At 37.8% G+C, this 14,969-nt stretch overlaps 1 protein-coding gene across 1 annotated transcript in view; it reads right to left on the bottom strand.

Annotated features, from left to right (window-relative positions):
* The window catches only part of HMCN1 (hemicentin 1), a 379,559-nt gene that overhangs the window by 109,424 nt on the left and 255,166 nt on the right, over positions 1-14,969 (bottom strand). The window contains exons 42-48 of the mRNA XM_008145958.3: positions 13,126-13,222; positions 12,199-12,321; positions 10,978-11,139; positions 8,757-9,038; positions 7,551-7,718; positions 2,434-2,547; positions 1,776-1,862 (exon numbers count right to left, since the gene is read on the bottom strand). Of these exons, the coding sequence (XP_008144180.2) occupies positions 1,776-1,862; positions 2,434-2,547; positions 7,551-7,718; positions 8,757-9,038; positions 10,978-11,139; positions 12,199-12,321; positions 13,126-13,222 (1,033 nt within the window). The remainder of the gene's footprint in view (positions 1-1,775; positions 1,863-2,433; positions 2,548-7,550; positions 7,719-8,756; positions 9,039-10,977; positions 11,140-12,198; positions 12,322-13,125; positions 13,223-14,969) is intronic.

Raw genomic sequence — 14,969 nt, 5'->3', positions numbered from 1 at the left:
AGCTGTAAGTGTGCAAGGAACAAAGTCAACAGTCCTGTCCAACTGTTCCTAGCCAACAGCAACACCCACTCCAACCTCAAAGCTCAGGCAATGGCCTCACCCAGAGACCTAACTGAGAGCTCCACTTGGCCAAGGACACAACCAGCTAACCTGTCCAGTACTCCAAGCTGCACTGACTGGTGAAGGGCTGTCTCTGCTGAAATAAGCCTATGAAGTCTGGAAGAAGAGAGCCTTTACTTAAATGCACAGATACCAACATAAAAAAAAACAACAGTTAAACATGACACCATCAAAGGAAACTAATAAAGCTCCAATATCTGCCCATAAAGAAATGGAGATCAATGAACTGTCTGAGAAAGAATTCAGAATAGTTCTCTCAAAGAAGTTTAGTGAACCACAAAAATGACAACTTTACAAAGTTAGGAAAATAATGCCTGAACAAAATGAGAAGTTCAACAAAGGAAAAGAAACCATCAACAAAGGAAAACAAACCCTGGAGTTGAAGAACAGACTGACTAAATGTTAGAATTTAAAAGAGTGCATCAACTCCAGGCTTGATCAAGGAGGAGAAAGAATCTGTGAACTGTTCAAGGTCATCAAATCACAAAATAAGAGCATGATAAAAAGGAACAAAGTATCTACAAAACAATGAACAAAATGGCAATAGTAAGTCCTTGCCTACCAATAATTACTTTAAATATAAATGGATTAAAATTTCTAATACCAAGACAGAATGGTTGAATGAATAAAAAAACAAGATGTTGCAATATGCTCACAAGAAACTCACCAAAGCTTTAAAGATACATATGGCTGAGAGTGAACAGATGTACAAAGATATTTAAAGAAAATTGTAATCAAGAAAATGCAGGGGTGGCTGTACTTATTATCAGACAATACAGACTTTTAAAAAGTGGTCAAAAATCAAAGAAGGTTATTATATTTAATGAAAAGGGGGTAAATTCATCAAGGAGATATAACAATAAGTATTAAGCACACAATATCAGAGCACCTAAATATAAAAAGCAAATACTAACAGATCTAAAAGTTAAAGTAAACAGCACTACAATAATAGTTGGGAATTTTAATGCCCCACTCTCAACAATGGACAGATCATCCAGTCTGAGGATCAATAACAAAACAGAGGATTTGAAAAACACTACAGACCTTACAGACATGTACAGAGCATTCCATTCAACAATAGCAGAATAGACATTCTTCTCAAAGGCACATGGAACACTTTCTAGAATAGGTAATATGTTAGACCGCAAAACTAGTCTTAGCAAACTTAAGATGATTGAAATCATACCAAGAGTCTTTTCTGACCACAGTGACTGAAACTAGAAATCAGCAACAGGAGGAAAGCTGGAAAACTCGCAAATAAAAATACCTGGTGATGAAACGTGTTAACAAACGGTGAGACTTTTGTTTTGGAGTACTCCCCAGTCTCAGTAATGCCACCCTCCCACCAACACTCCTACTTATTTATTTGCAATGCAATTTGAGAAAACAGGAAAAGAAGAGGAGGTACAGCCTTCAACCAACAGTGAAGAAAACAAAGTAAGAGGAGATGGGGCAGAGAAACCCTACATTCAAATAGTAGATTAAAAAAATTTGGTTTATTGAACTGAAAGAAAAGGCCAGTGTGTCTTTCCTTTCCCTCATTTCAAATGTTTATTAGAGCAGCTTGAATTTTTCTCAGCTAAGTGAGATATGCAGTGAAGGCAATGAGTAACCAGTGAGGGGGGAAAGGAGCAGCAGAGGGCTGAGGCCCTTACCTGTCACCTCACAAGTCAGTGTAACACTCTGCTTCTCTTTTACCTTCACATCTTCCAATGTATTTTCACCCACGATGTGAGGTGGCACTGAAAAAATACCGAACACAAAAAGGAATAATTCTTACCACAGGGCTGTTACTTTAGAGGCATCTAGGTTTACATTTTTATTTCTATATAACCTTTAAAGCAAAACCCCAAATTCTCATTAATGGATTACTAGAATAATGTCATAATATTATTTTGATTAATTGCATTTTTACGACATATTATAAAGTAATATGTCACGGATTCAATTATAGAATGAATTTTATTGTAACAGAAATCATAAAGTCCAGATAAAAATGTCAACAAATCAGTAAGAACATTTACTAGACCTTTATTTTTCCTACTCTGAGCAAGCACTCATATTAAACAAGTTATCAGAGAGTCTTAGCATATTGTTGAACAATTGTGAACAAACAAGATATGAAATTTTATCCATTTTAACCCAAATGATTATCTTTAAATCACTGTAACATTGAATTCTTCTCAACAGTGTGTCCAGGGACCAAAGAATACATAAATGTGAGATAAAGCTGTAGATAAACTGTAACTCTGGTTCCAGAAGGCATTTAAGCCAATTCGATCTCTTTTTAGATATTGCAGTTTATACAAATACCTAATACTGAAAGTCCAAAGAGTTTTCTTTCTTCACCAGCTGCATTCCTTACGACACAAGCATACTGGCCAGCGTCTTCTGTTCTGGTCTGCATCAACCGCAGAGTCCTCCCTCCTGGAGAAGCAAACCACCAGGTGACTCCAAAAGAAATCTGAAACTTTACCAGTTGCCAAGTGATGCTCAATGTAGGTGAAATTTAGTCAAAATGCTTCAAGGGTCTTCCAATGAATTGATGTCAATTTTTTTTTTTTTTAAATCACATGTTTTAAGCCTATATGAAACAAAATACTAGACAATTCAGAAGAATTTCCTGGATCGATGGATAAAAAAGTAAATACCATGCTAAGTGACAGCAAGCAAGAAATGGAGTTTCCCAAAGGTAAAGTGAAACTTCAAAGGTAGGTATATTTTAACTCACAGAGGAGACGAGGAGCTTCACCGTAAGTAGAGTATGAATGAGGATTAGAGGTAGAAAGTGTATATGGGAGGTAGTACCATAAGCAGAGCAGGTGGAGAAAAGGGTGAGATGAGTCTAGATGGAGTATGGTCAGATTCTGTGAGCCCTTGAAAGCTGTGTTAAGGAATTGAGATGTTGTGTTCATTAAAGGCTATGGAAGGATGTAAACAAATAAAAGTCATGATCTGATTTGTGCTTTAGAAAGATAACAGTTACAGGATGTTTAGAAAAAGAATTCCCAGTTGACCACTGAGTATATAAAATGGGAATGTTAGAGGACTATACCAGCAGCCCAGACATGGGTGACAATAATATGTAAGGGATGGTTGAAACCATGAAGTCTGGCCACCAGTTTTCAATCCAGTTTCATGGAATCCTAGAATTATTTATATCAAAATTTATAGGGGGAGGGTCACCTCATTCACTAGTGCAACTCTGTTTTGTTTTTTAGAATACGTCAGTGTTTTTAATATTTGTTTTATAAAATTGCTTACATAACTTTATCAATTACTCAATGAGGTTTGTTTTTGGCTTTTATATTTTGAACTGCTATGTATTGTTTTCTTTGAAGAAAGATTCTTCATCTAAGAAATGTATGTAGACTGAGAATGAAACTCTGACACGCTGAAGATTGTAATTTGGAGAGAAACTCCATTTGAGGACAAAAGAAGAGGGAGGGGCCCAGCAGTGAGACTGAAGTAAATCCTGCAAGGGAACTAAGAGATGCAAGGAGAGACCAGAGCTCTCCAAACCACTGGAGGAAAGAGTGTAAGTAAGAAATGTACCACACTTCATACATTTTGTAATACGATAATTTTCTGGCCAGAATACTTTTGCTTAGTACCTTGAATTCGAACTGAAAATTCAAAATGATTAAACATGAAATTTTCATGTAAATATTCACCCGAATCTAAATTTGTCAGGCGTTTCCATCTACTTTCTGTTTTTGTTTTTTAAAATATATTTTTATTGATTTCAGAGAGGAGGGGAGAGGGAGAGGCAGATAGAAACATCAATGATGAGAGAGAATCATTGATTGGCTACCTCCTGCACGGCCCCCCACTGGTGATCAAGCGTGCAACCCAGGCATGTGCCCTGACTGGGAAACGAACTGTGACCTCCTGGTTCATAGGTCAATGCTCAACCACTGAGCCACGCCTGGCCGAGCTACTTTCTGTTTTTTAAACACAACAGGGCATCATTGAGGTTTCCTCAAAGCAACCTTCCCATCCTCAAACCACTACAAGGTGAACTCAGTATCTTATCTAGACAAACAAAGCTGATTACCTGAATTTAGTCTTTTTTCCTAACTCAATTTACATAAGCAAAGACTTATGTTCATTAGGGAAAGATTCAAGCACTGACTGCTACTTCCGATTATAGAAACCATAATATAATTCTAGTTGAGAGCTATTAAAACAGTCCAACTTTTATGAGTCATTGCTGGCTCAGCAAACCTCAACCTCGTGAGTCTCATGATCTTTCTTTTTTCCTGGTCTTCTCACTTACTCCAGTGGGGGGGGAAAGGGTCTGACAGTTAGTTATACTCATACAGAGACGTTTCGTGTACCTATTAAATTTTTATAGCAGTTATCTCTTCTTGGCACACAACTTCATAGGAATGGGAGAGACTTCGCCAAAGCACGGCTTCTAGAAAAGCTGTACTTAATGTCTCAGGAGGACTAATCTTAATAAAACAGAAGTGTGCAGCCGACGAAGGACCAAGCGAGTCACATGCCATTCATTTGATTCTCATTCATCTATTGCACAACTCACATCAGACCGTAAAGCTTGAATGACTCCTTTGGCAGCACCACAAGGTGAAATTCTTTTACTGTGTTCACTCAGAGATCTCCAGCTGCTGGTCAAGTGGAACAAAATGAAAGGAAACCCAAACACCACTTCGGTACATCTGTAATAAGCCAGAGTACATTGCTCTAACCTGCCCTTGTCATTTCTAGGAGCTCTGATGTAGTTATTATATTTAGTAAGAGTTCCTACTTTTTTTTAGCAAATGGGAATTAAGGGGGGAAAGAAGTGAAAAATCTGAGAATAATTTCAAGACAAGAAGATAGTGTGTTCAGGTTTTGGGTAACCAAAATGTAATAAAATCTTGGCCATTACTATCATTTCCCTGAGAGTCCATAAAATAAAAGTATCAAAATGAGGACACAGGACTGTCTCCTCCCAGGACAGGAAGACCACAAACCTTTTACCTGGTTGTCTGTGGTTATAACAACAAATACACATTGGATGTTTACCATATAAGCAGGTACTGTGCTAATTGATTTACATATATTGACTCATTTAATCCTTCCAAAAACCCTAAGAGGCAGATTCTATTAATACTTTCACTTTGTGAGTAAAGAAACTAAAGGTAGCAACATCAAATAATTTGTCTGAAGTCATAAAGTTAGTGAGTATTATAGGTAATAAATAGGTTAATAGCAATGTTCACTCCTCGTCAAACTCCTGTCATGTTATAGAGTAAGGTCTTGGAGAAGCAGAGGGACCTACAGTATTTAGACATCATTCAAACACTAGAAAAGACTCCTTTCTGAAAAGGCTTCAAAGGGGGGAATTTAATTTTTGAACCAATTTAGGGGCAAGGAGCTCACTACCTATTAAATAGTTCATCTTGACTTTAAACAATATACATTTTTAAAGTTCTTTCTCTTCAGACCCAAATTTGACCCTAGAGTCTTCCATACACTGGCATTACTTTCTACCTCTGGAACTAGACAGAACCAACATCATCCTTTTCTACACTATAGCACTTCAACTATTTAAAATTAATTTTCACTGTATAACCATATGCACAGGGTTTATTTTTCCAGGTTGGATACAATCAGACTTACATTATTATGTAATCACTAGAGGCCCGGTGCACAAAATTTGTGCACAGGAGGGGGGTCCTCATCCCAGCCTGCACCCTCTCCAATCTGGGACCCTTTAAGGGATGTCCGACTGCCCATTTAGGCCCTATCCTGGTAGGATCAGGCCTAAATGGGCAGTCGGACATCCCTCTCACAATCCAGGACTGCTGTCTCCCAACCACTTGCCTGCCTGCCCACCTGATTGCTCCTAACTGCTTCTGCCTGCCAGCCTGATCACCCCCTAACCACTCCCCTGCCAGCCTGATTGATGCCTAACTGCTCCCCTGCTGGCCCAATTGCCCCTAACTGCCCTCTCCTGCCAGCCTGGTCATCCCCAACTGCCCTCCCCTGCAGGCCTGAGTCCCCCCCAACTGTCCTCCCTTGCAGGCCTGGTCTCCCTAACTGCCCTCCTCTGCTGGCCATCTTTTGGTGGCCATCTTGTGTCCACATGGGGGCAACCATCTTTGACCACATGGGGGTGGCCATCTTGTGTGTTGGAGTGATGGTCAATTTGCATATTACTCTTTATTAGATAGGATTAACTATCATGGTTACCTTCCTTAAAAAACAATAGTCAATAGATCCTTCTAGTTTTCCTAATAAGTGAGTTAAATCCAGAGTCTCTTACTTTTCTTACCAGTGAAAATATATTTTGTTAATGTGGCAGAATATTGCATTTATTTCCCTGATAACCACATTATAGTGTCATTGCACAATGAATGAATAACACAATTCGGAAAGCTTTTCATATGAAGAATCACCCTAATTTTCATCCTTGGATTTTGAATTTCAGTGCAGGAGTTTATTTAACTTTTATTTTGTTAGGTTCAACTCAAAAGTTCACGTGGTCTGTTTGAATTCGGGTTGTCTTCATTCAACACATTAGGTATTCTTCTAAGTACCCAAGCTTTTTATTAACCACAGACTTAGCAAGAGAATCTTCTTAGTGTGTCCAAGTCATTACTGAAAGGGGCCAAGTGCAGATTCCTGTGGCATGCCCCAAGACACCTTTCTCCACGCTTAAACTGACCCATAAAGGAGAAGCTAATAGACTTTCTTATCTAATTAGATGAGGACTAAGCTGAATATCTCTTTTACAATAATAAAGTCTTAGCTCACAGTAAACTATTCTATCTCGTAAATATAAAACTCAGATTAGAGTCACGAATAAGGTGAAATACTTGCTTATGGAAGTATATTACATATCAGGAATCTCTCTAGATTCTGGTTTTAATTTTAGTATTTCCTTTCATTTTTCACTTTTCAAATTGGTTGGTACTCACTGCTCTGATTATCACCATAAATTTTAAAAAATATATACATTTTTATTGATTTCAGAGAGGAAGGGAGAAGGAGATAGAGATAGAAATATCAATGATGAGAGAGAATCATCGATCATCTGCCTCCTGCATGCCCCACACTGGGGATAGCACCTGCAACCTAGACGTATGCCCCGACCAGGAATCAAACCGTGACCTCCTGGTTCATAGGTCAATGCTCAACCACTGACTCACACTGGCCAGTCTGACATCACCATAATTTATGTCATAAGTGACTGCCAGGATTTGTTTTGTAAAAGGATCTAGAGGTAATTTCAGAGATTCTCCCTTTTTCATATAGCTTCTGATGTCTTTTTAAATTTTTTTTTCCTAAAATGATCAATGGGTACTATAGAGAGCAGCTATATAAAAAAGAAATATAAGACAGGAAGAAGTAAGAAATGAAGGAGAAATTGTGGCCACAAGAAGACAACCAGATTATGAGACTATGAGAAGTTCTAGTACCTGAGAGAATTCTCACAGAACTGCTAAGGCTGATGGGCCACCCGTCTTTAAGCCAGGTAATGGAAGGCAGAGGAATTCCTGAAGCTTCACAAGTCAGGGACACCGAGTTCTTTTCCACTACACTGATATTTTCAGGTGTCCCATGGTTTCCTATGATGCTTGGAGGGGCTGCAAGACAAAACAAAACAAAGAGGAAATGGAAAAAAGGTAGCTAATCTGTATCAAACACCAAATCCTACACAATTTATTGTTAATAATACGACTTCCATGTTTTGGTCAACAGTGAGCAAAATAAGTAACCACATCAATGACATTAATAGTCATAGTAGTAGTAGTTTAGTGTGACATCTCTGAAGTAAATGTTACTCCTTCCCCACTAATAGCAATAAATGACTTTCATATTGTTATTCTGATGGAGGTGAGTGGTTTTCTGTGTCACTCATCTTTGCTGATAAATCTCTAATATGGATTCGTGGCCTTTTTATAGGCGGGATTTTATAACAAATTATCCTAATTCTAAATATGAAACGTAACTTAACAAAAAGACACTTGAGATGGATTCCTTTTTTCTTCTACGTTCCGATTTCATGAGCTTTGGCTCACACATTGGCTGCAAACTATAGGATATTAACACTGTACTTTGTGCGAGCCCTAACTGGATTCAAGTTATCAGACTGTGTCTATTTAAATTTACCATTGTTTCTATGGACCTAAAATGTGCAATCAAATTATATAGGTATCCAAGAGAACAGCTATGTTTGGTCTATTCCTAATGACATTTATGACTCATTAATTAGAATATTAAAGCTGACTTCAGTATAACTCATGACCAACTGATGCTGAGTCAGTAAGCTCTAAGGAGCCTAGGTTTATACTAGCCAAGATAGCTAATTTGGAAAACACGGAATCAAAGAACATTAGTTGGGATGTCACTGTACAAAAAAATACTTGCAGATGCCCATTACCGATCTCACTACATGCTTTCCTAAAAGTCTATTTAATAGATGCTTATTTCAGCAAGGTAAGAAATGGGAGGTCAGGCACAGAAGGATAAGTGATGAGACTGATCTAGAGAAGTGGTGCATATATAGAGAAAATAATAGCCTATACATAAAAGACTCAACACTCAAAGCCCGCATCTCCCATCCAGGATGCTACAGATTATATCAGCCAACAAATAGACTTACTGAGCTTCTTTATACTTACTATGTACACTTAAGTCATATTTTCTGTCAGTCATTCCTGCTACATTTATGGCAACACACACATAACGGCCTGTGTCAGAGACATGAATATTCTTCAGCTGAAGGATGCGACCTTCATCCAATATTTCCATTCCCCTTCCCTTGGTCAAGGTGCGGCCATCTTTCATCCAGGTCACTGTTGGCTGAGGAATACCCTGCACCTCACACTCCAAGGACACACTCTTCCCTCGAGTCACAGTAATTTCAGTAGGGTGGCTGCCACTGTTGGATATGGTTGGTCGAACTGGACCAAAAAAAAAAAAAAAAAAAAAAAAAGGAGAGAAAATAAAATAGGAAACATTTTTTCTTTATGTTTTATTATTGAAATTTTTATCAGACCAAGTTAAATTCATTTTTTAAATGAGATTTTATTTTTTAGAGCAGTTTTAGGATTATAGCAAAACTGTGAAGCAAATACAGAGTTCCCATAAACTCTGCCCCCACACAAGCATAGCTTCCCTAAATATCAATATCATAGTACATTTGTTAACATTGATGAATGTACGTACATTAATGCACCATGATTTCTCAAGGTCCACAGTTTATACTATAATTCACGCTTGGTGTTATAACTTCTATGGATTTTGACAAACGTATAATGACATATATCCACCATTATAACATTATTCAGGATATTTCACTGCCCTAAAAAACTTCTGAGCTCTTCTTATTCATCCCCAAAATAAGTGGTGCTGGCCATCTAAAGCTTCAAGCTGAGATGTGGTCCTTTGAGTGGGAAGTGGTGGAGAAAGCAGTAGTCAGCCTGAAATCATTTTCGATGAGAGGGAACTGTTCGAGGTCCTCAGTATGGGAACTCAGAAAGTCCACTGCCCCAGCAGAGAACACTGCCTTTGTCCTCTGATCCACCTCCCCCACTGATCAGACCATACAATGGCCACAACAAGCAGCTAGAAAGCATAGAAGGAGGTGGATCTATGAAGAAAAACACCCCCACTTCATGCCCCACAAAGCCCTGGCAACCTCTAATCTTTATTTATTGTTTTAATTTTATTTTTTAATTACAGTTACCATTCAATACTATTTATTATTAGTTTCCAGAGCACAGACAAACATATACTTGGCAAAGTGTTCCCCTAATATTTCAAGTACCCAGCTGGATTCATACATGGTTATTACAATATCATTGTCTATATTCCATACACTGTGCTTTTTACATCCCTGGGACATTTTCTAACCACCAATTTGTAGTTCTTAATCCTTTCACCTTTTTCACCCAGCCCCCCAAACCCTCTCCCCTCCAGTACCTCTGTCTGTTCTCTGTATCTATGAATCTGTTTCTATTTTGTTTGTTTATTTTGCTCTTTAGAGTCCACATACAAGTGAAATCATATCTATTTGTCCTTCTTTATCTGATTTATTTCACTTAGCATAATATCCTCTAGATCCATCAATGGTGCTGCAAATGGTTAAGATTTTATTCTTTCTTATGGCCAACTAATATTCTATTGCATACATGTATCACATCTTCTTTGTCTACTAGTCTATTGATGGGTACCTGGGTTGCGTCCATATCTTGGCTATTGCAAATAACATTGCAATGAACATAGGGGTGCATATATTCTTTTAAATTAGTGTTTTGGGTTTATTTGGATATGTATGCTGAGTTGAATTGTTGAGTCATGAGGCAGTTCCATTTTTCATTTTTTGAGCAACCTCCCTACTGTTTTCCACAGTGGCTGCATCAATCTACATTCCCACCAAAAATAATGAGGGTTCTTTTTTCTCCATATCTTCATCAACTCTTTTTTATATTATTATTTTTTTATTGATTTTCTTACAGAGAGGAAGGGAGAGGGATAGAGAGCTAGAAACATTGATGAGAGAGAAACATCGACCAGCTGCCTCCTGCACACCCCCTACCGGAGATGTGCCCGCAACCAATGTACATGCCCTTGACCGGAATTGAACCCGGGACCCTTCAGTCCGCAGGCCGACGCTCTATCCACTGAGCCAAACCAGTTTCGGCGTTCATCAACTCTTATTGTTTGTTGATTTTAAATTCATTTTGATGTCAGAAGATTAACTGCTAAAGAAAGATCTAAGACTAACAGAGGTGGCACGTTATACTGAGCTGGAATTCTCCATTGTTTTTAAATGAGTGTGTGTGTGTGTGTGTGTGTGTGTGTGTGTGTGTGTGTGTCTGTATCTAATCAATCACTTACTATAAACTTGCAGATTGTAGTCTTTCTGTGTAGTTCCAGCAATATTTGATGCCACACAGGTATAGAGCCCTGCATCAGATTTTTCAGCCATTGTAATCTGTAACTGTCTGCCTCCAGATAAAGTTCTGACCCGCTCTGTAGAGTCAGCCAGCACCAGGGAGCCTACAAAGGAAACCAAATGGCAGAACATGAAGCAACAATACAAAGTGTTGTGCTTACATTTTCCGGTAAGTATATATACTTATTTTTTTACTTCCAGTTCAAGTACCTAAAAGGCAGATGACACTGTAAAGTAATCCTACACATAAAAGAAGGAGGAGGATAAGGAAGAGAATTAGGAGGGGGATGAACAGAAGGAGGGGGAAAAAAGGGAAAAGGAGGAAGAGGAGGAGGAAATGTTTACCAAGAAAATCTGCAAAATTTTGGTAAAATTTCAACCAGTATTGCATTTCAAAGAAAACATTCTTAGAAAAACAAACAAAATAAAATCTTAAAGCAGGAAAACAAAAATGATTTTTTAAATTAGCTAAACATTTAGATGATCTGCCAAATACTTTACAGACACAAATAAATATTTGTTGATGAAATAAATTGAAAATCTGTCCAACTGCAGAATTTAATCTTAATACACATTACAAAACTGTCACAAATACAGCAAAAATGTTTGCTTTAGAAAATAATTTTAATCCTATTTTAAAGAAAAATGGTAGTTCTTTGAATGGTGGATTCTTGATCATTACAGATACCCTGAAGTGCATTTCATTAAAGAACAATGCAATTTTTTTTTCCTAGGGGGCAGTTAGTCTCAAAATTGAAGATTTTTTAGCTGGATAGTGCAGAAGTGCCACATTGCACATAAAATTTTTAAAAATATATTTGTATTGATTTCAGAGAGAAAGAGAGAAAGAGACAGAAACCTCAATGATGAGAGAGAATCAGTAATTGGCCGCCTCCTGCCCGCCCTCTACTGGGGATCAAGCCTACAACAAGGCATGTGCCCTTGACTGGAATTGAACCTGGGACCCTTCAGTCTGCAGGCTGACGCTCTGTTCACTGAGCCAAACAGCTAGGTTGCACACTGAATATTTAATTATGCCTCCTAGCATTTTAGTATGCAAACCCTCAGAAAGTTTGTTAATAAATTAACATATTTGTCAGATAAAATGTAAATTCATCTAATATTATATTTAATTTTATAAATGTCACAGGATGAAAACTGACCTTTCTTCTTCCAAATGAGATGTGGGGGTGGAATACCACTTGACTCACATAACAGACTGATGAGATTCCCTTCAATGACTGTAAGCTGAGCACGTTCATCAGAGCCATAAATATTTGGTGGTACTGAAAGGTTAAAAAAAGAGAAAGAAATACAAAATACTATGTTCACACTCATTTAATTTAAAATTTCCCCAATACTTTACATGTTTTTTAAAAAAGGTTTGCATTCAAATGACACAGAAAATAATTAGCACTTGAGGTTGACATATCAACACCACATTAAAAGTCCACTGTAAGACATCCACTACATACCTACAGCAGACTTCCCATTTTCACCGGCAAAAACTCAATTACCAAAATATTGAGAGTGGCATACAAAGAAGTGAATTGGTTATAGATATTTAGATATCTTGCATCAAAATGCTAAGGCACTTACCAAGTATAAACTTAACCCAGTCATTCTTACCTAGCCAGCTTTAATACCACAGAGGCTGAACAGAATCGGAAAACAAGAGGCATATAATACCAGTAAAGAATGGAGACAAGGAATTGGATCTAAGAAATAGGCCTGTTATTTTCAATTGACCAACCCACTCTTCATTCACAGAGAACACTCAATCATTAGAAGATCCTGGTTGTAGAAGCTAAAACGTATATGACTCAGACAGAAAAGGAGAACCATTAGGCATCAAAGTTACAGTGATTAATACATTCAGGTTCAAGGAGTCTATCTAGAGTTGCTCTTGAGTTAATTATATGAGCTGATACTCAGGACAAGTTAGCATCATCGAAACATATTGATTCGTGTGCATCTATGTATTATGATCAATTGTAGCCATGTGAATGTCATTTTAAGAGTTGACACACAGTATAAAAGGTCAAACCACACACTACATCATTTTCTTTTCAGCAACTGATCACACTTACCCCAAATATTGACATTATAATTTTTCTCAGTTTTCCCAGCAACATTTGTTGCCTCACAAGTGTAACGTCCAGTGTCTTGAACCTGAGCATCCTCAATCTGAAAACAAAATCAGGCTATAAAACCAGTTTCTACTTTATAAGTAATGGGGCTTTTCTGTTGTTATTTGTTAGTTCTGATTTTTTATTTGTATTATGGTCATACAACCATTATCCACATCCAACACTTAATCAAGATTCAACAACTTGTATTACAGTCATACCACTATCCACATCCAACACTTATCAAGACTCAACAATATTTGTCTATGTCAAACCTTATTTTAATTTCACTAATATTAGTCATTGAAGGTCTAGAAAGGCCTTTTAAATATAATTCAAATAAAATATTTAAAAAATCACAATTTCTGAATTTGTTATTTAAAGCTTTAAAGTGTACAATCTTTCTACATCTAGGACATTGTTCAGTAAAATAATACTCTTTTTATGGATTTATTACATCTCGTCTCCCAAAAGGGCTTGTAAACTTCTTCAAGCCAAATGTTATATTCAGTTAGTCTCATCTCCTAGTACTCAGGTTGGCGCCTGGTAGGTAATTGAATATCAGTAAACATTTTCCATGTATTTATCTGCAACATGCATCAATACTCATTCACCACGCATTCACTGAACATTCAGCAGCTACTTAGAACCTTGTACCTGGTACTGCAGGTAGAAAATGCAAACAAGTATAGTGTAACATATGGTTTCTGACTTGAATTTGCAATCTCGTTGAGAATATAAACATAAAAACGAATTTAATAATGAAGTGTAACTAATACCAGAAGGTAATACAAGAGATTATAACAAACAGTATGACATTGATTGCCAAGTAACTTCACAGTCAACTGCTAAATCATTCAAAGGAGTTGAGTCATTGGAGTTAAAGTTATCTTTGAAAGTATTTAGTACAGCGGGGGCGAAGGGGGTCTTCTCTCGATGCCCCTCAGTGGGACCTGCACACTCTAGGGTGCCTGCCCAACCTCCAAAGTGGGGATTCAATGAATGTCAGGGTTGCTTCACCATCCAGCATCTCTCTCCCGGCTTCCCAACCCCTTGGGATCTGTGCTCTGAAGAAATAAACTGCTATGCTCAGTGAAAATTGCTGACAGTTCTAACCACACATCACTCTCCCCTACCAGTGCTGGGGCTTGTATCCATATAATTGTTTCCTTCTATCATTCAGTGAGAGTTAAGGTTTTCGCATTCTACCAGCTGCCTTCTAGAACTCTGGGCTCTGCCTCTGAGCGGGGCTGTGTTCTTTGCTTTTTTTCCTTTCTTTTTTTCTGTATAGCTCATTGACTCATCCTAGTTCCCAATTCAGTGATTCTGGTCTTTCCTTCCTCAATAGTTCCATTATTTCAGGATCATAATTCGCAAGGTCTCTACCCTATGGCCTCCAACATACACCTTCACACTCCCTCCCACTTCGTCCCATGCTTCTGCTCTCCTGTGTAAGCGTCTCTGCTTCCTATGTGCTGACATTCCCATCATCCATTTCTCAAGACTCTCTTTACTTGCCAGTAGTAACCTTCCTTGACCAAGAGGCTGGAAGGCCGAGTGGGTGGCAGCAAGGGTGTCAAAGCTATGCTCCTGTATTCACAACCCATTTCGGCCATTTAGTAACCGTGGGCAGATTACTCAGCCATTCTTTCAATTTCTCAATAGGATTATTTTGTGAAGATTTTAGAAACATTCCTGAATCCTAATTCCTCAGGCTGGCTTTAAATCTTTTTTTAAAAAATATATTTTATTGATTTTTTACAGAGAGGAAGGGAGAGGGATAGAAAGCTAGAAACATCAATGAG

The sequence above is a fragment of the Eptesicus fuscus genome, chromosome 22 (genome assembly GCF_027574615.1).
Source record: "Eptesicus fuscus isolate TK198812 chromosome 22, DD_ASM_mEF_20220401, whole genome shotgun sequence".
In the NCBI taxonomy this organism is placed as follows: domain Eukaryota; kingdom Metazoa; phylum Chordata; class Mammalia; order Chiroptera; family Vespertilionidae; genus Eptesicus; species Eptesicus fuscus.
This window is presented reverse-complemented; position numbering and strand designations above follow the sequence as displayed.